This window comes from Meles meles, chromosome X (assembly GCF_922984935.1).
Source record: "Meles meles chromosome X, mMelMel3.1 paternal haplotype, whole genome shotgun sequence".
NCBI classification, from domain to species: domain Eukaryota; kingdom Metazoa; phylum Chordata; class Mammalia; order Carnivora; family Mustelidae; genus Meles; species Meles meles.
The window spans coordinates 111,875,629-111,899,053 of record NC_060087.1 but is presented as its reverse complement, the minus strand read 5'-3'; the positions used below and the strand labels follow the sequence as shown (position 1 = coordinate 111,899,053).

Genomic DNA, 23,425 nt, shown 5'->3' with positions numbered 1-23,425 from the left:
TATACACTGCTGGTGGGAATGTAACATGGGGGTAGCCACTGTGGAAAATACTTTGAGAATTCCTCAAGGAGTTAAATACAGAATTACTATATGACTCAGCCGTTTCACACCAATTATTATTCAGCCATAAAAAAGAAACGAAGTACTGATAAATGCTAAAACACAGGTGAAACTTGAAAACAGTATGCTAAATGAAAGAAGCCAATCACAAATGCCATATATTTTATGACTCTACATATATGAAATGTCAGAAATGGCAAATCTAGAGAAACAGAAAGTAGATTAGTGGTTGTCCAGGGCTGGGATGTTTGAGGGACATGGAAGTGATTATTGATGAATAGGGGGTTTCTTTTAGTGGCAATGAAAATGTTCTAAACTTACACATTGGTGATGGTTGCACAAGTCTGTGAATAAACTAAAAACCATTAAATTACACACTTCAAGGGGCACCTTGCTGGCTTAGTTGAATGTCCAACTGGATTTCAGCTCAGGTCATGATCTCAGGGCCATGAAATCAAGCCCTGTGTCTGGCTTCCTGTTCAGTGAAGAGTCTGTTTAGGATTCTCTCTCCCTCTCCTCTGCCCCTCCCCCTGCTCATGTGTTCACACACTCTTGCTCGCTCTCTTACATGTACGTGCACCTCGCTCTCCAAAATAAATAAATAAATCTTTAAAAATTAAATACTTCAAGATAGTGAATTTTATGGTATGCAAATTATCTCAATAAAGATATTATTAAAAAAATAAGACCATGAACCAAAAGTCAGTGGCAAGTGGAGAGCTTCCAAGTTTAATTTATAGAATTTTAGGATGTGCAGAAAAAAACACACCAGGATGACAGCAAAGGTATAATGCAGCCAGGGAGAAGGGAAGGCAAAGGGGTACTTCCTTACAAGTCCTCCTGTGGATGCTATCAGCATTTCACTCACTAGCAGAATACCCCTATCACAAGTCATGTTACAACACAGGGCTCCTGGAACACTAAAAGTCACATTTTTGAAGAATATTAATGACACAAGAAAATACTGATAACATTAAAGAAGGCAAGACATAGAGTATTATTCTAACTTTGAGGAAAAGGATATATGCACAAACACCAAATTTTTATAAAGGATTAGAAGGAAATACACCAAAATATTTTTCTTTATCTGGAATTAGGGTAACAGATAAGTTAATATTTGTTTTTACGCCTTTCTTATAGTATTCGCAATGAATGCTTTATTTTTATAACTGTTTAAATGTTATTTAAAATTGAAAATAACACACCACAGAGACAACTGCTTTCTTGGATACCTATTATATTAAAGTGCTCAATCATCTATAAATTGCCAAACTCAATTTACAAAATGGAAGTGATATAGTGATACAGCTATGCTATCACCAGGAGACGTCTGATTCTGCTGATCAGGCTGGCTTGCCCAACAGTGCCTTTCTCTCTGACCCTTCCACCTGTTCAACTGTGTCAGAAGATGATCTTCACAGAAGACAACCTTGCTGAATAGTTAAGGTCCCAAACAGGAGCCCACGGCCAAATTCAGGCCACAGACATGTTGTGTGTGGCCTACATAGTACTTCTAGAAGACTGAATTAGTTGCCAACATATAAAAAACAGGATACTTCACATAGGAATGACGACTTCCAGCTTCTCTTGAAAGCCCAGAAAATTTGGCCACACTGGATTCCCATCATGCATGACATCTATGAACAGGGCAGGGGGATCTCCAGTTCACCAGAGTCACCATCACTCTCTACAGTCTCTCCAACTCTGATATAAGCGCCAGTTACACTTCATTACTGCATTTGTGCTGTTATTTCTTTTTTTTAATGTTATGTTAGTCACCATACAGTACATCATTAGTTTTTGATGTTGTGTTCCATGAGTCACTGTTTGTGCCCAGTGCCCCATGCAACATGTTCCCTCCTTAATACCCATCACTGGGCTCACCCATCCCACCACCCCTCGCTCCTCTGAAACCCTGTTTGTTTCCTATAATTCATAGTCTCTCATGGTTTGTCTTCCCCTCTGATTCCTTCCCTTCATTTTTCACTTCCTTCTTCTAATGTCCTCCATGCTCTTATGTTCCACATGTAAGTGAAACCATATGATAACTGTCTTTCTCTGCTTAACTTATTTCACTCAGCATAATCTCCTCCAGTTCCATCCATGTCGATGCAAATGGTGGGTATTTCCTGATGGCTGAGTAATATTGCATTGTATATATGGACCACATCTTCTTTATCCATTCGTCTGTTGAAGAGCATCTTGGCTCCTTCCACATCTTGGCTATTGTGGACATTGCTGCTATGAACGTTGGGGTACATGTGGCCCTTCTTTTTTTTTTTTCAAAGATTTTATTTATTTGGTAGACAGAGATCACAAGTAGGCAGAGAGGAAGGCAGAGAGAGAGGAAGGGAAGCAGGCTCCCTGCTGAGCAGAGAGCCTGATGTGGGGCTCGATCCCAGGACCCTGGGATCATGACCTGAGCCAAAGGCAGAGGCTTTAACCCACTGAGACACCCAGGCACCCCAACATGTGGCCCTTCTTTTCACTATATCTGTATCTTTGGGGGTAAATACCCAGTAGTGCAATTGCTTGGTCATATGGTGGCTCTATTTTTGTGCTATTATTTCTTACAACGGAGTTAGAAAATAAAATGTTTCTAGTACCCACCCATGTCAAAATCAAAACAGAAAAATAAAACACTAATAAAGAAGACCATGTGTTTGACAAACCTATTTCCTTGTTGAAATGAAAAAAATATTCCTGTATTTTAATATGCAAATACTATGTGTCTGTGTCAAAAGAACACATAATAAAATGTACTTCACTTCTTTATCTTACGTGCCTAGATGAGGTAAGCAGCGTAGATCATAAAAGTAGCTATGCTCCATTCCTCAAAATATTAAACACGGAATTACCATATGATCCAGCAATCCCACTTCTGGGCATATACACAAAAGAACTGAAGTCAGAGTTTTGAAGAGATATTTGCATATCCATATTCAGAGTAGCATAATTCACAGGAGCCAAGGTACAGAAACAACCAACTTGCCCATTAACAGATGAATGGATAAATAAAATGTGGCATATACATACAATGGAAGATTATTCAGCCTTAAAAAAGGAAGGATATTCTGATACATGTGACAACAAGAATGAAGCTGGAGGACATTACACTAAGTAAAGTAAGTCAGTAAAAAAAGCACAAATACTATATGATTCCACTTACATGAGGTACCCAGAAAAGCCAAATTCATAAAGATAGATAGAAGGATGGTCGCCAGGGGCTAGGGGTAGGGGAAAAGGGGGAGTAGTTGTTTAATGGGTATGGAGTTCAAATTTTACAAGATGAAAAGAGTTCCAGAGACTGGCTGACCAACAATGTAAATGTACTTAACACTGCTGAGCAGTATACTTAAAAATAGTTAAGATGGTAAGTTTTATGTTACATGTATTTTACCACAATTAAAATTTTTAATTAAAAACAAAGTAGCTATAGTCCCCTGAGAAAATCTCCCTGTTGTATTTATTGCTGTTTGTCTTTCCCTTAGCATTAGTTTATGAAAAATTTCTAGTTAGGTCCATTTTCTGGTTTTCTAAATTAGACTAATGATGAAAGTGCACCCTGTTATCAGGAAGAAACCTCACAGATCATTAATGGATGCTAAGAGCATTAGGTGAAACGTTATTAAATAATAGGATATATGCATGTTGCTAGAATGTCATCATACAGATTATCCGCTAATTACAAAAAGGAAAAACTTATCTTTTATGATGGTAAGATCTAGTGGACATTATCTTACCAAGTAATCAAATTCAGCATCATTAATTGTGGGACAACCTAACATGTACTCCTTGCTGTGATGAAATATGAAATATAGAGTGTCACCTATGAAGTTTTCTTACCAAAATGTTTAACATGAATCTAATCAAGCCAACAGACCTAACTTCTAGTTTGCAGGAAATACAGAGGAAATATTCTATGAAGAAACTTGGCCTGGTCTCATCAATAAGGGAAATTTGAATATAAACTGGGTGTTAGGTATTAGGGACTTGTTAATTTTCTTAGGTGTGATAATGATATTGTTATTGTGTATTACTATGTAGGAAAATGTCCTTATTCTTAGGAGATGATAATGAACTATTTAGTAGAGTACCATGATGTGGGCAACTTCTTTTCAAATAATTTAGCAAACTCCCCCCTCAACACACACAAATGTGTGTTTACTGTGTATACATATACACACAGATAAGATAAGCAAATATAGTTAGACTGTAACAGTCATTCAATCTGGGTATGTTCCATTCTTTCAACTCTTCTATATCTGAAAATTTTTATAGGAAGTTGGGGGAAAATATAAAGGAAGGAAAAAAAAGCTTTCTTCTTTAATAGCCTATTAATGGATTTCCCATTCTACTTCCCTCTGCATATTCTACTAGGACTCTTAGTATTACAATACTAGGTGATTAAAATAAGATAAAAAGCTACAGGAACAACAATAAAAAAGGAGTAGAGATAAAAGACTGGAAGATAATATGACAAAATGTTAATAGTAATTATCTCTAGCTAGTAATACTACTCGATTTTTTTTCTCTTTTATAGACCTCAAAATTCTACATTACAATTTTTATTTTATAAGTTTAAAAAAAGTTGTTTTGGGTAAGCAGAGACTATCATAAACATATACTGCTGTGTTAGTACAAAACTAGCAAAATATATATTGAAGAATTAAATTCACTGTGAATTTGAACCAACCAAAGGACTACCTCAAATAATATAATAACCTTCTCTCACACAACCCCCAAACATTAAGCAAAAATAAAGACATCTGGTAAGTTTTGGTCCTTTCATTGGTGATAAGAGGTTTCCTACCTTATCTTCTGGGTTACCAAGAATCTTAAACAGTGTAAGATGACAATTCATAATTTTATTGCTTTATATAAAAAGTATTCTTTGCAAAGTATAGGAAATGGGCATAAAACAATACCAGGAAAAGAGTACTCACCCTCCACAGACCCCTGGTACCTTCCTGTTGGTATATATCGATGAAGCTGCCAATCATGCTGCCTTGGAACAAGCTCCCCTGAGCTTGCATTCGAATCTAAAATAAGAAGATTCTTATTCTCTGTTTTAACAGAGACCAAAATGAGATGTTACACTCATTTATAATAAAGAAAACAGTATTTGGGAATTATCAGAAATATTACCCTGCTATTATGATGAAACTAATGACAAACTATATATTTTAAAAATGTAATTTGTATCAAAATATATTTTATAAAAATTATTTTCATCAGCCTCACATTCCTTATACTAAGTCCATCAATTCTGGAGTTGAAAGAAAATTTGCAGGAAAGAAAGAACAAGTACTCAATGTGGGTAGAAAATAATTCATTTTAAATGATAATAGTTTATGGGGTGCCTGGGTGGCTCAGTGGGTTAAAGCCTCTGCCATCGGCTCAGGTCAGGTCATGATCTCAGGGTCCTAGGATCGAGCCCCACATCAGGCTCTCTGCTCAGCAGGGAGCCTGCTTCCCTTCCTCTCTCTCTCTGCCTGCCTCTCTGCCTACTTGTGATCTCTATCAAATAAATAAATAAAATTTTAAAATATATATAAAAATAAAATAAAATGATAATAGTCTAGTAAAAAACTAGAAACAATCTGCATGTCTAAAAGCAAAAACAAAGGACTGGTTTATGATATATCCACTTAAGGGAATAATATGCAGCCATAAAATTTTATTGTAGAATATCTGTTCATACTGGGAAATGTCAACAATTAACTGCTAAATAGAAAAAAGCGTGTTGCAGAGCAGTATGTATGGTATGTCATTTTTATTAAAAACATGTAAACTGATGGGATGCTTCGCTGACTCAGTTGGTAGAGCATGAGACTTTTTTATACATTTTTTTAAGATTTATTTATTTGAGGGCACCGGGGTGGCTCAGTGGGTTAAGCCTCTGCCTTTGGCTCGGGTCATGATCTCAGGGTCCTGGGATCGAGTCCCGCATCAGGCTCTCTGCTCAGCAGCGAGCCTGCTTCCCTCTCTCTCTCTCTCTGCCTGCCTCTCTGTCTACTTGTGATCTCTCTCTGTCAAATAAATAAATAAAATCTTTAAAAAAAAAGATTTATTTATTTGAGAGAGAATGTGCCTATGTGCATTAGCAGGGGTAGGGGGAGACGGAGAGAGTGCAAGGATTTCAAGCAGACTTCCTGCTGAGCACAGAGCCTGACATGGGGCTCCATCCCACCACCCTGAGATCATGACCTGAACATAAATCAAGAGTTGGATGCTTAAATGACGGAGCCACCCAGGTGCTCTAAGCATGCAACTCTTTATCTCAGGGTTGTGAGTTCAGCCCCATATTCAGTGTAGAGATTACTTAAAAATATAATCTTTAGGGACAGCTGGGCCGCTCGGTCGCTTAAGCATCTGCCTTTGGCTCAGGTCATGATCCCAGGGTCCTGAGATAAAGCCCCAACAAGGATCCTATTTCTCCTTCTCCCTATGCTATTCCCCTGCTTGGGCTCTCGGTCTCTCAAATAAATAAATAAAATCATTAAAAAAATAAAATCTTAAAAAAATATGATGTAAACTTAAAAATACGCACAGCAAAGAGACTGGATGAACATATACATACCCAAATGCAGACAGTGGTTTAAGTCTGAGTAACAAGACAAGTGGACATTTTCTTCTTTTGTGTTTTTCTCCTGCCTTCCACTTTTTTCTACACTGAACAGCATTCTTTATGTAATTATTAATAGCAAAAAGGTTTTAAAATATAATTTCATGCTTACAAGACTTTAAATTGAATTCTATTTGTAAAAGGCATGATCACTATATTCTGCAAAGTAGCCTTTGAGAGGTGCAAGAAAATAAAGCTAACATTAAAAAGCCCTGAAAGATTTGGTACAATTTCCAACTGACTGCACATATAGAATCATAGTAGTAAGTCACTAAATACTAGTGGCCCAAATGTGGGCCTGATTTTCATGATGTGCAACTCTAGGTTTCAAAAAATGTCTTTGGGAAATCATGAAACAGCATGTTTCTATGTAGAAAGTCAATTGCTACTAAGAGTTTTGAAATAAAAACCTAAACTCAATTAAAATGGAAACTACAAATATCCTAAGTAGGAGACTTCGTGAAGGAGGTGATTCCTGAGCAGCACTGGGACTACAGTGAGGTGTGGCACTTTCCTTTGGCACAAAATGTAGGAGGGGCACTCAAAAAACCTCCATAATTCAGACAAATAATAATACAATATTTCAAAACATGAAAATTTATGCACAAAACCCACAATGAACCAAATATTAAACTGTAGGTAACTAAAGATAGGATCCAAAGGGGTGAGATTCAGGTGAGTTGAGATGAATTATACAAAATATTGGTATTTTATTCATAATGAGTAGTTTGTATTCAATTTAGTTTTTGAAAAATACTGCATAAAAATATTATTTCTCTTGATTACTGAGTTTTTTTGTGTCCCCTTCCATTTTGTATCCAAGGGGAATACCTCACTTGTCTCATCCTAGTCCTGTCCCTGTTCCTGAGCAGACTTGAAGGATAAATTCACGAAGGGAGAAAAGACATTACAGTCAGAAAGAGAGCTACATAAGCAAAGGCAAGGAAGTAACACATAATATATTAGAGATAGAGTTGTCCAAGGATATGTGAGAGGACTGAACAGCTCAACTGTGATTATAGATCCTATATTGGTACTGTCACCGTCTAAGTTTGTGATTCTCTCCATCCCCAGCACCCTCAGCCCTACCAAGGTATAAGAAAGGAAAAGGGAGATTATAACATTGGTCAATGGTAATAATCATATCAGACAGGTCAGAGGGACAGGAAATTAAAGCAAATCACTTAGGTGATAAAATCAAGAATCCAGATAGATAAGAAAAGGAGCTTTAGGGAGTTAAGTATTATTGTTTTTGAAAAGGTAAAGTGTAATTATATTGCAAATGTTCTGGACTTTTAGGATACAATCAATTCTCTTCCTAAATACTTGCTCTGTAAATCTAAAGTGATATAAAAATCCTGTAGTTACATTACTCTCAGATTAACCCAGAAAGATCATTTCATATCTTTTCCCCATCAACCATCACCGGTTTCTTTCATGTGTGCTGTGTTTCAAGTCACTCTCTCGGTTCTTAAAATTCTCTGAATTGCAATAGATCTCTTTTTCACTAACCTAGTCACCTATGGTTTCGAATAAATACAGCATATGTCCTCTTTTCTCACATGCTTACTAAAATAAATGTCAAAAACTCAGGATTCTCTCAGACATTATAATCATATATTTAGTGCTTTTAATTAATCATAAATTTAAGTAAGTTACTGACTATGTAGAAAATGTGTACCATGAGATAAAATGAGTGCTGATATTATTAAATGTTTCATCTTGTGTTTTGATAAAATCTGAAAGGAGAGCACATATTGCATGGAGCATTGGGTGTTATATGTAAACAACGAACCTTGGAACACCACATCAAAAACTAATGACGGAAAAAAAAAATTAAAAAAAAAAACTAATGATGGACTGTATGGTGACTAACATAACAACAACAACATCATTGTCATCATCATCATAAAAGAAAAATTCTGAAAGAAATTGAATTATATTTTTAAAAATCAACACCATTAACCTATGCTATTCTAGTTCTGAATTCAAAATAATCCCAGCACAGACCTAAATATGCCATTTTTAAGCCAAATCTCACCCTTAATGGAAATATAGGTAAGACAAGAAAAGACAGATGCATTACAGACTAAGGTACCTCAATTAGCCATTAAAGGAGGCTCCTCCAAAAGCTATATTTTGATTTATCCCTTTGTCTGGTACCCCAGATTACATCACAGCCCAATATACCATAATAAGATTTGAAATGGGTGGAGAATATGCTTTTCTTTTGTAAAGTGGAGAAAGAACTACTAAAAACAAAAATTCTCATATCAATTTTAGAAGAAGACAAATGGAAGTAAGGGATCTGGAAACTGATTGCCTTAGAACTGCATCACCCTTGGAAACAATCTTATAAGCGTATACATACTCTAAAGACCAACAGATTAATGCATATCATAATGAATTGACTACTATTTACTGAGCACCTACTATCTACCAAGTATGATAGGCAGTTTACATATATTATCTCTAATCCTAAACAACCGTATGCAGTAAGTACTTACACATGAGGAAACCAAGGCTTAAAGCAGTTATTTGCCCAAGGTTTTACAGCAGTGACAGAGTGGAGCCCTAAACCCAAATCTGACTCAAAGTTCATGCTCTTTCCATAACACTTGGTATACATCTAATGCTACCAGCCCTTTCTTACCTTTAGTACATCAGTGGGATTGGCTATAGTGGAAGATATCACTCCTGACACTACCCCACAGATCATATTAATTAGAAGAGTTTCATCTGTAAAAAGGAAAAAAAGTTTGTTTGTACCAAGTACCAGTTTTGAAGAACAGAGTACTCATCTATCAGAGGAAAGGAACCCCAAGCAGACAAATGACTGTAAGAAATGAACCACAAAGCTTACAAAACTAAAGAAACTCAAATATTTCTAGATCCCAGGGTGCCTGGGTGGCTCAGTCAGTTAAGCATCTGCCTTCAGCTCAGGTCATGATCCCAGGGTCTGGAGATCAAGCCCCACATTGGGCTCTCTGCTCAGCAGGAAGCCTGCTTCTCCCTCCCTTGCTCCCCCGGCTTGTGCTCTCTGCGAAATAAATAAATAAAATCTTTTAAAAAATTCTAGATCCCAAATCAGTACTGAAACATAAATCATTTTTTTTAAAAAAGTGTTTCTAAAAGACACTGGAACATGTCCTATTATTCTATATACAGCAACTTCCAGTAACCCACATAAATTCAGAATGTAGTATTTCTTCTTCAATCATTTCAAATACCTAAAGAAAATTCTTTTGATTTTTTTTTTCTGGAGACTCATCAAGGAACCAAATGTTAAAAAATAAAAGCGTGCTAACAGAAAAAAATTTTCTAAATATTAATTTTGACTGGCTTGGATATTTACTAGCTTCTATTTATTTAAAGAAGATTCTGTAGACATATATGAAAAACCAGTCATTTGAAACTAAATCTGCTCAGCCAAAAGGGGGAAAAAAAAGAAACCACAGAGCATAATGTTCTAAAATGAAAATTCTATCTTCACCATTCCTCCTTACCATGAAGAGCCTACAAATAGAAACTAGGTAAACCCAAGTGAAGCATCTGTGAAAGGAAATTATTTTAGGAAGCGAACCCTTCAGAATCCTCAAAGAGGCTCCAGAAAAAGTCAATTTAGGACAATAAAGTAATTCAAAGGACATTACTAATCAAAAGTCTCTCCAGCTATCCTCAACTATGCAAAAGCCCTAGGCCTGTGGTAAAATACCATTTAGTATGGTATCCAGCTGGGAAAGCTGCAGCAGCCCATTTAGAGACATATGATAATGCTGAATGTGGGTAAGGTGGCCGCAGGTACAACAGAATCTAGAATAGTCTAAAATTCCTTCATCTAATAAAAGCTTATCAAAATGGGCAGCTAGAGAATTGCTTATAGCTAAAGTTCTTTTGTTGATGAGGACAGCATTAATTTTCTCGACAAACTTACCCATATTCCCTCTGTGATGAGCAGAAGCCTTTTTTTTCTTTGATAGGAAAAGCGAAAAACTTAAAGAGCAGGTTCCTCTAACCCATCTATCACCTCTGCAAGGATTAATCCCAAATCAATTAGAGCTTGTTTGTCCTTACAATAACTGTCACCCACTCTCAGGCATCCCATGACGCATGCTTCTCAGTAAGCATGATTTCAATAATCCCTCTGAGTATTACCCCAAAAGAGAATGAGTCTATACTGACCTTCTAAACGTTCTACAAATAATCTCTTCAAGCTTTGGTAAATGCCAATTTTAATGGTGCCATATGATGCCTGTCTTAGTAAGGCAGGGGCAATTCTGCCAAAAAAGAAAGTAAGAAAAAATCAATTATACTCAACATGTACTTGTAGATTATACAAAGCTAGATAGTCTTACTCATTTCCATTACTCACCTCATTCCACCCAACTACATCAGAATATGCATTTTTTTCAAGCACCCATGGAACATTCACCGAGAGAGCACATTTGGATTATAAAACAAACCTCAACAAATTTAAAAGAAGTGAAGTCAAATACAGTATGTTCTCTGACCATAACAGAATTAAACTAGAAATCAATAAGGAAAATCCTCAAACACTTGGAAATTAAACAACACATTTCTAAACAATCCATGGTTCATAAGAACTCTCAAAGGAAATTTTAAAAATACATAGAACTAAACAAAAATGAAAATTCAACCATTAAAATATGTAGGATACAGCCAAAGCAGTGCTGAGAGGGAAATTTATGGCACAAAATGCTTACATTACAAATGAGGGAAAGTCTTGAGCAACCTCTGGGGTCCCTTCCCTCTTTAGGAGATTCGTGCTATCATTTTACTATCACTCAATAAACTTTGCTTTGCTGCCCACCAAAGAAAAAGAAGAAGAAAAGAATAGAGAAAGAGAGAGAGAGAGAAAGAGTCTCAAATCAATAATCTAAGTCCCTAACTCAAGAAATTAGAAAAAGAAGAGCAAAGTAAACCCAAACCAAGCAGAAGGGGAGGAAATAATAAAGAGCATAAATTAATAAAATTAAAAACAGAAAGAGAGAGAAACATTAATAAAACAAAAAGCTCTTTTGAAAAAATCAATATCGGGAATGCAATGGACAGTACTATAAATCCTGCAGCCATTAAAAGGATAATAAGGTAATGCTATAAACAACTTTATGCTCATAAATTCCAACAACTCAGAAGAAATGGACTAACTCCTCAAAAACTACAAACTACCAAAACTCAAAATGAAATAGATAAAAATACGGGAATCATCAAAAAAGATGAAATAGATAACCTGAATAGTCTCATAACCATTAAAACATTTTAATTCATAATTCAAAAGTTCCCAAAAAGGAAACCTCCAGACCCAGATAATTTCACTGAGGAATTCTACCAAGCATTTAAAAAATCAACATCAGGGGCTCCTGGGTGGCTCAGTCATTAAGTGTCTGCCTTTGACTCAGGTCATGATCCCAGGGTCCTGGGATCAAGCCCTGCATCAGGCTCCCTGCTCGGCGGAATGCCTGCTTCTCCCTCTCTCTCTCCCCCTGCTTGTGTTCCTTCTCTTGCTCTCTATCAAATAAATAAATAAAATCTTTAAAAAAAATCAACACCAGGTACATGTGCCCCTTCGGATCACTATGTTTGTATCTTTAGGGTAAATACCCAGTAGTGCAATTGCTGGGTCATAGGGTAGTTCTATTTTCAACATTTTGAGGAACCTCCATGCTGTTTTCCAGAGTGGTTGCACCAGCTTGCATTCTCACCAACAGTGGAGGAGGGTTCCCCTTTCTCCACATCCTCTCCAGCATCTGTCATTTCCTGACTTGTTAATTTTAGCCATTCTGAAAAACAACCTGAGGGTTTTGAAGGGTCAGGGGTGGGAGGTTGGGGCAACCTGAGGGTTTTGAAGGGTCAGGGGTGGGAGGTTGGGGGAACAGGTGGTGGGTAATAGGGAGGGCACGTTTTGCATGGAGCACTGGGTGTTGTGCAAAAAGAATGAATACTGTTACGCTGAAAAAATAAATAAAATGGAAAAAAAAAATCAACACCAGCTTACACAATCTTTCCAGAAAAAAGAATGTTTCCCAATTCATTTTATGAGGTGTGCTCGCTTCGGCAGCACATATACCAATTCATTTTATGAGGTTAGTATTACCCTGATACCAAAACTGGACAAAAAGAATACAAAAACAGAAAAACTATATGCCAGTATCTCTCAGAAATTTGGATGCAAAAATCCTTAACAAAATATTAGCAAACCAAATCTAGCAGTGTAGAAAAAGAAGTATACACCATTATTCACCTCATGGAGATTTTTTTTTTAATTTATATTTTGGGGGGGTTATATGGTATCATTTATTTTTATTAAATTCTTTTTTAAATTCAAGTAATTAACATACAGTGTATTATTAGTTTCAGAGGTAGAGTTCAGTGATTCATCAGTGTTATATAATAACCAGTCCTCAATACATCACGTGCCCTCTTTAATGTTCATCATCCAGGTACCCTATCCCCTCCCCAACCCCCTCACAGAGGTTTTTTAAAAGATTTTTTTTTATTTGACAGAGATCACAAGTAGGCAGAGAGGCAGGTGGGGTGGGGGAACAGGCTCCCTGCCAAGCAGAGAGCCCCGATGCGGGCTTCGATCCTAGGACCCTGAGATCATGACCTGAGCTGAAGGGAGAGGCTTTAACCCACTGAGCTACCCATGCGCCCACGGAGGTTTTTTTTTTTTAAATCAGCCTTACTTCCTCACAGTTGTAGATACATCTTTAATCTATCAAGGAGGTACCAGAGCCAAGATTTCTCCCTATTTAAGTTCTGCTTATAAACTGAAGACATTCTCCCTCATACCTCCTATAAGATTCTTCCAAATTGCAGAACTACACTTTAGTAGTTATAAATAGACGACAGCAGCTTGGATGGTTCTGATTTTTAAAATGATGACTAAATATGCATATTTCTGACATTATTGCTTGCTATTAGAACAAAATAATCTTGTGATCATCCATGCTGATTCAAGAACAAGGTGAAACAGTTGATCCATGATTCACTAGCTTCAGGATGTATTACTTGATTTCTTTCCCTAAGAAAATTCTCTTTTAAAACTAAGTCTAACACAGGTTAATAATAAAATTATGTCCATTCTCTGAGCAATAAACTGGTAACCTGAATGCAGGAGTGACCTAGGAAATCGGCAGCAGATACATGAGAAAACCACAAACCTACAGCTAATTAAAAGTTGACAAATAGATGGGTCTCCCTCTCTCTCATTCTGCATTTCATGTTTAACCTGCCAGAATACTATTTATTTAAAGAGGAAAATTTTAAAAAACTGAGTATTTGGCAACTCAGGAAGAATATTACAGAAATATATTCAATGAACTGGTGCTGCTATTCACAGTGGCTATCAATGACTCTCAGGAAAACAGGAGAAAGCCAATGCTGCAATGAGATATCCATTTTAAAACGTATCACTTAAAGTCAGATGAACACAAAATCCAAAGCTCAAGACCTATAAGCAAGTGAAATATAAATTGGCATGTCAATATTGAATTACAAATTGGTATGGTGAATATGAAGGGCACACACTATCAGACAGCTGAAATACATGGCTTCTTTAGAAAGTATTTCCCTTCATGAAGGAAAGAATCCACTCTCACCCAGAATACAGAGCCAATACACCTTCTTCTTTATAGATGCGGAACAAGGCATGAAACATTCCCCGGTATTTTATCTCTTTAAAGCGAACATCAATGCTTTGGCCTTGAACTTGAAGTCGCGTTTTGGTCAGGTCCACAGGGAACGTTCCTATAAAGGAACACACTGATTTATAAGTTTTTCCAAAGAGTCACAGTTAAAATTTTGGCCAAATTTAAGTCAATGGCAATTTTAAAACATAAGACAAAGTCCTCCTTGTAACACAATGAGGGTATCTCTGCTAGGAGTACCACTGTCAGAAGAGTTGTATGTGGTAAAGTGAAATATACTGTACTGTATCTAGGCAGTAGGACTGACCCACAGTATAATTGAAACTGTGATATAATAAAGTGCTTTAAGATGATCCTAATATACTATAAATACAATATAATTTAAATGATGTTTTATTCACCTGTAACATACAATTTGGCATTTATCTCTTCCTCTGCCCACCATCTCATCTCTCTACTTCTCCTTCATAAAATCTCCCCAAATTTTCACAATGAAGGTAAGAAAAAATGGGACTGCTGTTCCAGGCACCCTTATATACTATTAAAAAGTTGTGGGTTTTTTTCTTTTATTTGTTTACAAGAAACAAATAGTTCCTTAATATTATGAAAGATAATGGCAAAGTCCTATTTCGTCTACTCATCTTGGTTCCCAGGTAAGTTGGGACTAATACCAGCACAGTGCTTAGGAAATTTCTTTAACCAACTTCTTTTAGTAAATCAACATACAGAAGTGGTGATTACATTGACAAAATATGTTCCAGGGAATATTTCAAAGTCTAGAACTAATGAGGTGATTATGTAGCTCTGGTCACTGATGACCTTGATATCGCACCAACACTGTATTTGTCAAGGAAGTCAACAAAGATTAATGGATTAGAGTGACTTAATAGTTTAAGAGAGAGAAAATTTGTAAAATGAAAAAACACAATCTATAGATATTTCAAAATTAAACTCAAATAGCAAAGAATCTAGTTTGATTTTATTAGTCAATTTTCTTCCAAAATCTAACAGAGGTTTAAAAAAAGAACTTTGGATACTAAGAAAGTTATAAACAACTTAGCATTAAGGAAAGACCATTAGTACAAAAATATAGCAGAAACCCCTGTATTAACTAACTCCCTTTATCTTTTCATATTACTTAAGTCTAGAGCAAATAAACAAATCATTAAACTATCAAAAGAGCTTCTTAAGTTAAACTTTTCTTAATCTCATTCACCATACCATTTGTAGTACTTTCTCAGAAAATATTACTTGATGGCTTAAAGATGATAGTTTTTAAAACAAATATAATAAGCTTCTTTTCACTTTTTCTCTAGTTTTCACCAAAAATAACTGTCACCATTAGCTACCATCTATACCATAGAAGCAGATTTGTCAGTTTTCACATTCTTACCAAACTCAGCAACAATAGAGGCAAGGCCGCCATATACAAAGGGTTTCCAATTCAGACCAGACATCTCATGGCTTACAGTGGTACTTTTCTGGTGCTAAAAATAAACACAGATCAGAACAAGGCACAAGAGTGAGGAGCATTTGTTAGTGTCTGATCACATTATTTATACCAACAAAATTGACAAATAAAACAGATGTAGAGGAAAAACCCTATCAAGTGGAATGAAACAAAATGAGGAATCCTGTTTTATGTGCTGGATGATCATGAATGTGTTCTTTACTGCCACTCTGTATGGGTAGGCGTGCAATTCCCTCAAAGATCAACTTGCGCCCTTCATTCTCTCCAGTTTCTTTAATTTTATCCATGTCCCCACCCAAAGAAGAGTTTTCAGTCCATCCAGCACAACCAACTTAAACATTCAACTAAAGAATTACAAGTGAAGGAACCTGGTGTTCAAACTATATAGGCTAAGGCATCTCATAAAAGCAGTTCATGGTATTGTTACCTTAAATAGGTGCAAAGCAAAGGCTGACCCCACTCCCCTCTCACGTTCTTAGCCCTCTCATCTCTCCACTAAACGTCAGGGTTTTAGTTCATCTAACTACTTCTAGCTATACACAATTTCTCCCCTCAAAGCCCAAGTTGACTAAGTACTTTTTCATCTTCTTTCTGGTTCCCAGAGGAATGAAAACAATATGAATGTCTCTCTTCTCTCTGACATTTAACATACACCCATCTAGTAAATTTCTTTTTCCCTGGCCTTTTAAAGCACATACATTTAAATATTGTTTTTCTTTGATGTTCAGACTCCTTAACAATGTATTTCTACTCCCAGCTCCCTTTCCTTCTTCCCCATCCCACCCCCTTTACACCTGTTATCTTCAATCTTTTCATTTTTGTTTTTCCTGCCACTCTTTGCTATTTCTCTCTCGGATTTTTTTCCATAGCTCTGCCCTTTAGACCAGTGGTTTTCAAATTTAAGGTGCACCAAAATGATCTAGAAGTTGAATTAAAACATAGAGTGTTGGGCCTTACCCTCAGACTTTCTGATTACTGCCCTGCGTTTGGCCTGAGAATATGCAAATTTCCAAATAATGCTGGTGCTTCCACACTTTAAGATCTACTACTGTTCCATGCATCACCTACTAAATCCTGGTCCAGCTGGAAGTAATCTCTTTTAAGATGGACTCTGAGATTTCTTTTAAATTATTCCTTTTCCAGAACTTCACAGTATGTATGATACTGAATTTCAAATACATCCTCAAGTGCTTTATGGTCAGGAATAAAGACTCAGAAGTCAGACTGCCTAGGTTCAAATCCTGACACTACTACTTACTAGCTCTGTGACCAAGTCACTTAACTACCATGCCTGTGTTTTCTGAACCATAAAATGGGAATGATAATAAACACTATCTTACAGGGTTGTTGTGAAAATTAAGTGATACATATAAAATACCTAGAAAAGTACCTGGCACCCAGTGCAAATATTATTTTTTAAGTTTATTCTTTTTTAGCAATCTCTACACCCAACATGGGTTTGGACTCACAATTCCAAGATCAAGGGTCGCACGTTTTCCAACTGAGCCAGCCAGGCACCCTCTAGTTCAACTATTAGCTATTATCATTACTACATTTTGAAAAGTACTCAAATTTATATTTTAACAGATAATACTTGCTGCCCACCACCCCTACTGCCCAATCTGAGGTTAGTACCATTGAGTCACAATCTCTTTTTAGGAAAGACAAGGTTTGCTTTATTTCCACAAAAGGAAAGCTCTGTAAATAAGCACACATGAACAATTTCCCAAAGAGGACAGTAAACATGCGAACAAATATTTTAGTAAGAGGCCACAAAAATAATTATGGACACTTCCTTTAAGCATAGTGTGATCAGCCAGTCCATCTGATATACAGAGTCTAGAATAGATAGCTTTTTTGGAGGGAAGTTGTTGAAAGAAATTCTAAAAAGCAAAGTAGGGCTAGGCACTTCAAATACCAGCTGCAGTCTGAAATGAGTCTTAAGTACTAAATATTATTTCATTAACATTTTCAGTTATGAGCACATTTTATTACAATTGATAGTAAAACTGTTAGTACAAAGTTATAAACAACTCTCACATGGTGAGAGGGTAAGCATGGAAAAGCAAGGACCAGGGCATAACCCCTCTCTTAGTCAATGGAGAGAGCATTCCCCCAACCCGACAATTTAGAGATTTACCAAAATAGTCAAGCATTTCTAATGGCTGCTATGCTTCTCTCTGAAAGCTTTCTTTTTACAATTTCTTTCCACTCGTCTCATTACAGAGAAAGCCTCTATCAGAACTTTACTACCTGCCACCCAGACTTTCAATAAGGAGGATGTTCCCAGGGTTCAGGGAACAATAATAAATCAGTTAAAGGCAGGGGGCAGAGTCATAGTAGGCAACAGAATTTTGGATCAGTCAGCCCAGTGGTTCCTTAATGAAGTTTTCACAACTGAGGTGAAATGAAAATAATAAGAGCACATAGTGCTTTTCTCTTCAGCCGAATGTGTCTAATTTAAAGGACTATATATTGGGAAATCATGTTCTTCCTCCTGGAGATTTTTTTTAATCACCTTTCCTGTATGAAATGCAGTTGGTAGTTGATTTTTTAGTATTCTTCTTAGCAAAATAAGACTACCTACCTTAATTTGTGCCTCCTGCCCCACACTTTCAGTTAAATGTTATTGGTCCATGAAATCCAAAAGTCTAGAGACCACTGGCCAAACTCAATACTGCTACCACTCCCCCATCTGTCAGTAAAATACCTTTTCCTCCATGTTAGGAAAGAATCTTGTTACGAAAAAGTCCTTTATAGCTTTAATTAGGTCTGTTTTTAGACATTCTTTTCTCATACTAAGCCAAAAGTCTGCTTTGCTCTAGTTTTCACCCATTTGGGGAGGTAATATTAAACTATTCTTTTTCCCTATTGGGGTTCTTCGAGTATTTAAAGACAGCAAGACAGCTATCATGTTCTCCTACATCTTATCTTTCTCAGTGTAAACATCCACAGTAATTTTCATTATTCACTATATTGTATGTCATTTACTACAGCTGAAAATTGCAGTCACTTCTGTGGAGGCCACATCACACTACTGAAATCACTAAAATGTCAGCTAAAACCTCTAAGTCTTTTACATAAGGCCATATACATGCATGCATGCCATGTTATATCTATTCCACAGTTGTGCAATGTTTTTTGAACCTTCATTTACCCCCCTTCTATATCTTAATTTCAGGCACACAGGATGAGGTTTCTCTTCTCGTTGCCCCATGTTATTTTCTCTCTTAACTAGGTAAGATCCCTGAAGGCAAACACCATGTCTCAGAGTACTTTTCATAAGCCTTGCACAGAACTGGATAAATACTTGGTTGATTCCAGTAAAATGTCCTTTATCTATGTAGGCAGTGTGTATGTAAAAGATTATGTGACAAATTAAAAAGTTAACTTGCTAGACCTGAGCAATGCTACATACTTTGTACACAACATCTTGTTTTTATTCATCCTCAGAGATTCTCTAATTCTCTTCCCTTGCCGTTTTGTAGAGAATTACTTGTGTGAAAGACCCCAAGCATGCTAAAAATGATTTTTTACTTCTGGGGCTATCCCCAGATATGGGTAAAAGGAAAGAAGTCACATCTGTCTTAAAACAGAAATATACTACTTTAAATATTCATCACATAAAGCAGCCAATGAAAAATATCTTTAAAATGCAAACATGTGTTCTGAAGTCTGAGGAAAATCTGACGGCTTAAAGAGTGAGAAGAATGTCTTAGAACACAAGTTACACAGCACTACGCTATTCCAAATATCTGGTCAGATAAATCTGGGTACTTTTCTCGCCTTCTCCTTTAAAAAAGATTGGGCATTACAGATTCTCAGGCTTGGGAAGCAATAATGGAGAGAGAAGCAAATATTTACCGAAGGCACACTAAATGCCCAAACCTGCAACATGCTATGGGTATAAACGTCATGTTAAAAAAATAAGCTTATGTTCTAACATGGGACAATATCTATCATTCGACTTATCTTTACTGGATAATCAAGGACACTGGGGTGGGCATAAAGTTGTACGAAATATAGTACTTGCCTTTCAAGAGCTTATAGTCTGGCAGAAGAAATCAAAGTAGTTCATTAGAGAAAAATTAAGTACTTAATTATATAGTACAAACTACAAGAGCAGGAGTATGGAAAAGGAGACAATCAGCATGCGCCTGAATAATCTGAAAGGCTTCCGGAGGTGAGGCTTAAAATGGGCCTTCCCAGAGTGCAGGTAGAATCAGGTATAGATAAGGGAGGGTGGAGGAGGAAAACAGGATGAACAGAGACACAAATGTGGAAAAAGCACAGCATTTGGAGGCAGGCACCAGTATAGTTTGCTCAGAGAAGGAAGAGGGGAACCTAACAGGACCAGAGAATTCCCTTAACAGATTGAAACAATTATCAGACAAGAAGTACGGTAAGGAAAAGGTTACGCTGAAAAGCTTAAAACCAAAATGGTGAGAGGGATACTATAAGTTTTTGAACAGGGACAGGACATGAGGATATCCACATTTTAGTTAGGCTACTAGGGCCGCAGCAAGCAGTGGATTACAAATGAGAGAGGCAAGGAAACTTGCTTAGGATGGTATGAAGTAAAGCAGACAAAGTAAAAGCAGACAACATGTTTGTTGGCAATAAGGTTAGAGATAAACTTCTAAAATGAAAACACAAAGGAACTTGATGATGTAGAGAATGAAGACAAGAGTTCATAATAACTCCAAGCATACCTAGCCTGGAAAAACCAAGAAAACACCAACAGAGAACTACAAACGTCCCTGCTGTTACCTTGTCTGAGAATCTAATTCATGCTGATAATAATGGCTGTCATCCCCATTAGTTAGCTGAACTGCATTTTAATAGATGCCTTCAATGCCTTGACCTCAAGGAGTGGCAGGGGGTAAAAACTGAAGGGGAGCATCTTTTAACAGCATCCCTCACACTAACACAATGGAGGTGTTTGCTTACTCCGCTTATAATCACGGCCGCCGTTGCAAACTTCACCCTTAGAAAAATTAGGATTATTCCAGGAAAGATACCCATTCACCCTCTGGGTAGCAGGATCTTGCCAGTTCCTCGGCTGTCAGAGCGAGTTCGTGGAGAGACGGGAGGCGCCTGAAGAAGGCGGCCTCCCAAGGGGGTCGAGGAAGCAGGGTTCAATCGAAGAAGTAAAACCACCGATGCCAGAAGAGTGAAAGACAGGGAAGGGACTCAGCTGAGGGGAGAGAGAGATCAAAGGACCGTTAAGCCCCTCCCAGGCCGGGAACCAGGCCAGCCCGGCCCCGCGCGGCCTGGCGCGGCCCAGCCCCGCTCCCCAGCCTGGAAGTCCAGGAGCTCCCCCTCACCTGCTCGGGCTCATCGGACGACTGGGAAGCCGAGGCTCCCACAGTCGGAAACGCCACCGCAATGCCAACCCGGAAGCATTGAGACCAACGGAAGTAACCAAGTCGTCGCCCCGGCAACGGTGGCACAGGCATTCCAACACCACCTCCTCAGAGCCTAAAAAAGAAGGCGCGAAATGAGAGGTGGAAAGGACAGGGGTCTTAATGGGGAAGTCGAGCCGGCTTCGGGTGCAAAGACACAGAAACGGCAACCTTTTGGGAGGTGTAGGGAGAGAGAACTAAGGCGTGAGAATTTGGCAGCTTCTGCAGCTCACATACTCGCCAGTCGGGGGCAGAGATGTCACCCGGTTACCTTGTCACCACCCACCACGCGCGTACGAGGGCTAGGAAAAGGGCGGGGGTTAAGAAGCTAGCGGCCAGCCAACCTAAGAGTGACGCGAAGGGCGGGGCAAATGTAGTGAATGGGTGGAGCGGGGCGCCTGCGCGCAAAGTACGAAAAAGGAGGGAAAGTGAGGGGGCGGGGCAGAGGACTTAAAGGTAGGAAAACGAGGGAAAGGAGTGAACGGTATTTAGTGAGGTGCCCGAAGGCAGAAAGAAAATAAAGATCAAGTAAATAAACCGTGGCAGCGAACGGGCGCCAGGTATTTGGGGCTGAGGAATCAGACTCAGGCCCTGTATCAAAGCACACGGGGGAAGGAAAAACAGGTTGGAAACGGAGACCATAAAAACTTAAGAGATCACGAATCTGAAGAGTAGAAAAGCTAACGGGGGAGTCCAAATAAATCCATACCTCACAATCAGCCAGAAAACGACGAGCAAGCCCGACGTCCGGTTTCTGGCTCCAGCACCTGGGGACCAGAAGGAATGTTTGCAAAGCACTCTGGGTAATTCTGTTGACCAATGGGCTACATTTGATTTTTAAGCCGCTCTCGCGAAGGTTCCGTAATCACGTGAGAATATGAAATAACACAGTACGCGTATTGAGTATAAGTAAACATGGGTCAATGCAAGGCAATGACCCTAAATTATTGTTGAATTAATAAATATTTGGAGTACCTTGTTCCGAAAAGATTTTTCGGAAATCTTAGGTTTTTCCTCCCATTAAAAAATTTCTTCAGGCAGCACACATATTACCTGATGTAGAATGCTTACCAAGGACAGTGCCAAGAGCTTCATGTGCAGACAACTACTCATGAGATAGGTACTATTATTTTCCCCTTTGATAGATGAGAAAGCTGAGGTCTTAAAAGAGTAACTTAGTATTGGCATGGCTGGGACTCAAATTTAGGTCTGACTTCAGAGCTTAGGCTCTTAACTGTCATGATATACTGCTCTCAACTTTAATAGTACCCTTGTTACCTTCAGAAACTTTCTTACTAAAAATAGATAATATAAAAAACATGTGCATGCCTTCTGAATTGCGAATTCCCTTCCGTTTACATCTCAGCAAAGCACTCCCTTCCAGCCAAAAAGCACTCCCTTCCAGCCAAAAAGTTCTTACTTGGAAGAACTGTATTCTCCATGTGAATTTTATGTCTCCAGCTGTGTCCTGGTCCTGTCCCTCACATCCAAGTCACTGAACTTTATAGAATTAAGGCTTTCTCTTTGAGCAAATCACTGTCTTAACTTTTCTACAAGACTGCACTTTTGCCTCCTCAGCCATTGCCACCACCAGCTAATCTCACTGACCACCCACGAAAACTTTGTTAAAAGCAGCTTCATTTTCAGATGACTTATTATTTTTTAAAAGATTTTCTTTATTTATTTGAGAGTGAGAGAGAGCATGAAAGGGGAGAAAGTCAGAGGGAGAAGCAGACTCGCCATGGAGCTGGGAGCCGGATGTGGGACTCGATCCCAGGACTCAAGGATCCTGACCTGGGCCGAAGGCAGTCGCTTAACCAACTGAGCCACCTAGGCGCCTAGATGACTTATTTTTAAAGTTCTACAATAGATGCATTAAAAGGAGTATTTGTAGAAACATAAACACATGCCATACTTGTATTTAGCACATTTTCTATTTGATTGCTTAGTTTGTTTTCAACATTTTTCTAAAACAACATAAAAAAGATCTAATCCTCATTATCAAAGTTGGCCATTTTCCTTTTTAATTACCTTCTATTTGTAGTTTCTGTCTCACAGACCAGTACTTGATTATACTCTGTCTTGTGTTATGCCTGAATTCTGATCTTTCCAGGAGATATTCAAGAGGATAGCATCCTGGAATCGTCAAGTTGGAGAGATACTTAAAGGTATCTTCTATAATATTCATTAT

The 23,425-nt window shown here is 37.8% G+C and overlaps 1 protein-coding gene across 4 annotated transcripts in view; it reads right to left on the bottom strand.

The window, feature by feature from the left end:
* Window positions 1-21,493, bottom strand: part of SLC25A14 (solute carrier family 25 member 14) — a 32,827-nt gene extending 11,334 nt beyond the window's left edge. Inside the window, exons 1-7 of one of the 4 annotated variants that reach the window (XM_045994479.1) lie at window positions 21,406-21,493; window positions 21,157-21,310; window positions 15,752-15,845; window positions 14,311-14,458; window positions 10,871-10,965; window positions 9,342-9,427; window positions 5,007-5,102 (exon numbers count right to left, since the gene is read on the bottom strand). In XM_045994479.1, the coding sequence (XP_045850435.1) occupies window positions 5,007-5,102; window positions 9,342-9,427; window positions 10,871-10,965; window positions 14,311-14,458; window positions 15,752-15,845; window positions 21,157-21,288 (651 nt within the window). In that variant the 5' untranslated portion in view covers window positions 21,289-21,310; window positions 21,406-21,493. Of the gene's footprint in view, window positions 1-5,006; window positions 5,103-9,341; window positions 9,428-10,870; window positions 10,966-14,310; window positions 14,459-15,751; window positions 15,846-20,779; window positions 21,027-21,156; window positions 21,314-21,405 lie in introns of those variants that run through there. The other 3 variants (XM_045994481.1, XM_045994483.1, XM_045994480.1) reach the window with 3 other exon arrangements.
* Between the last annotated feature and the right edge of the window lie 1,932 nt (window positions 21,494-23,425).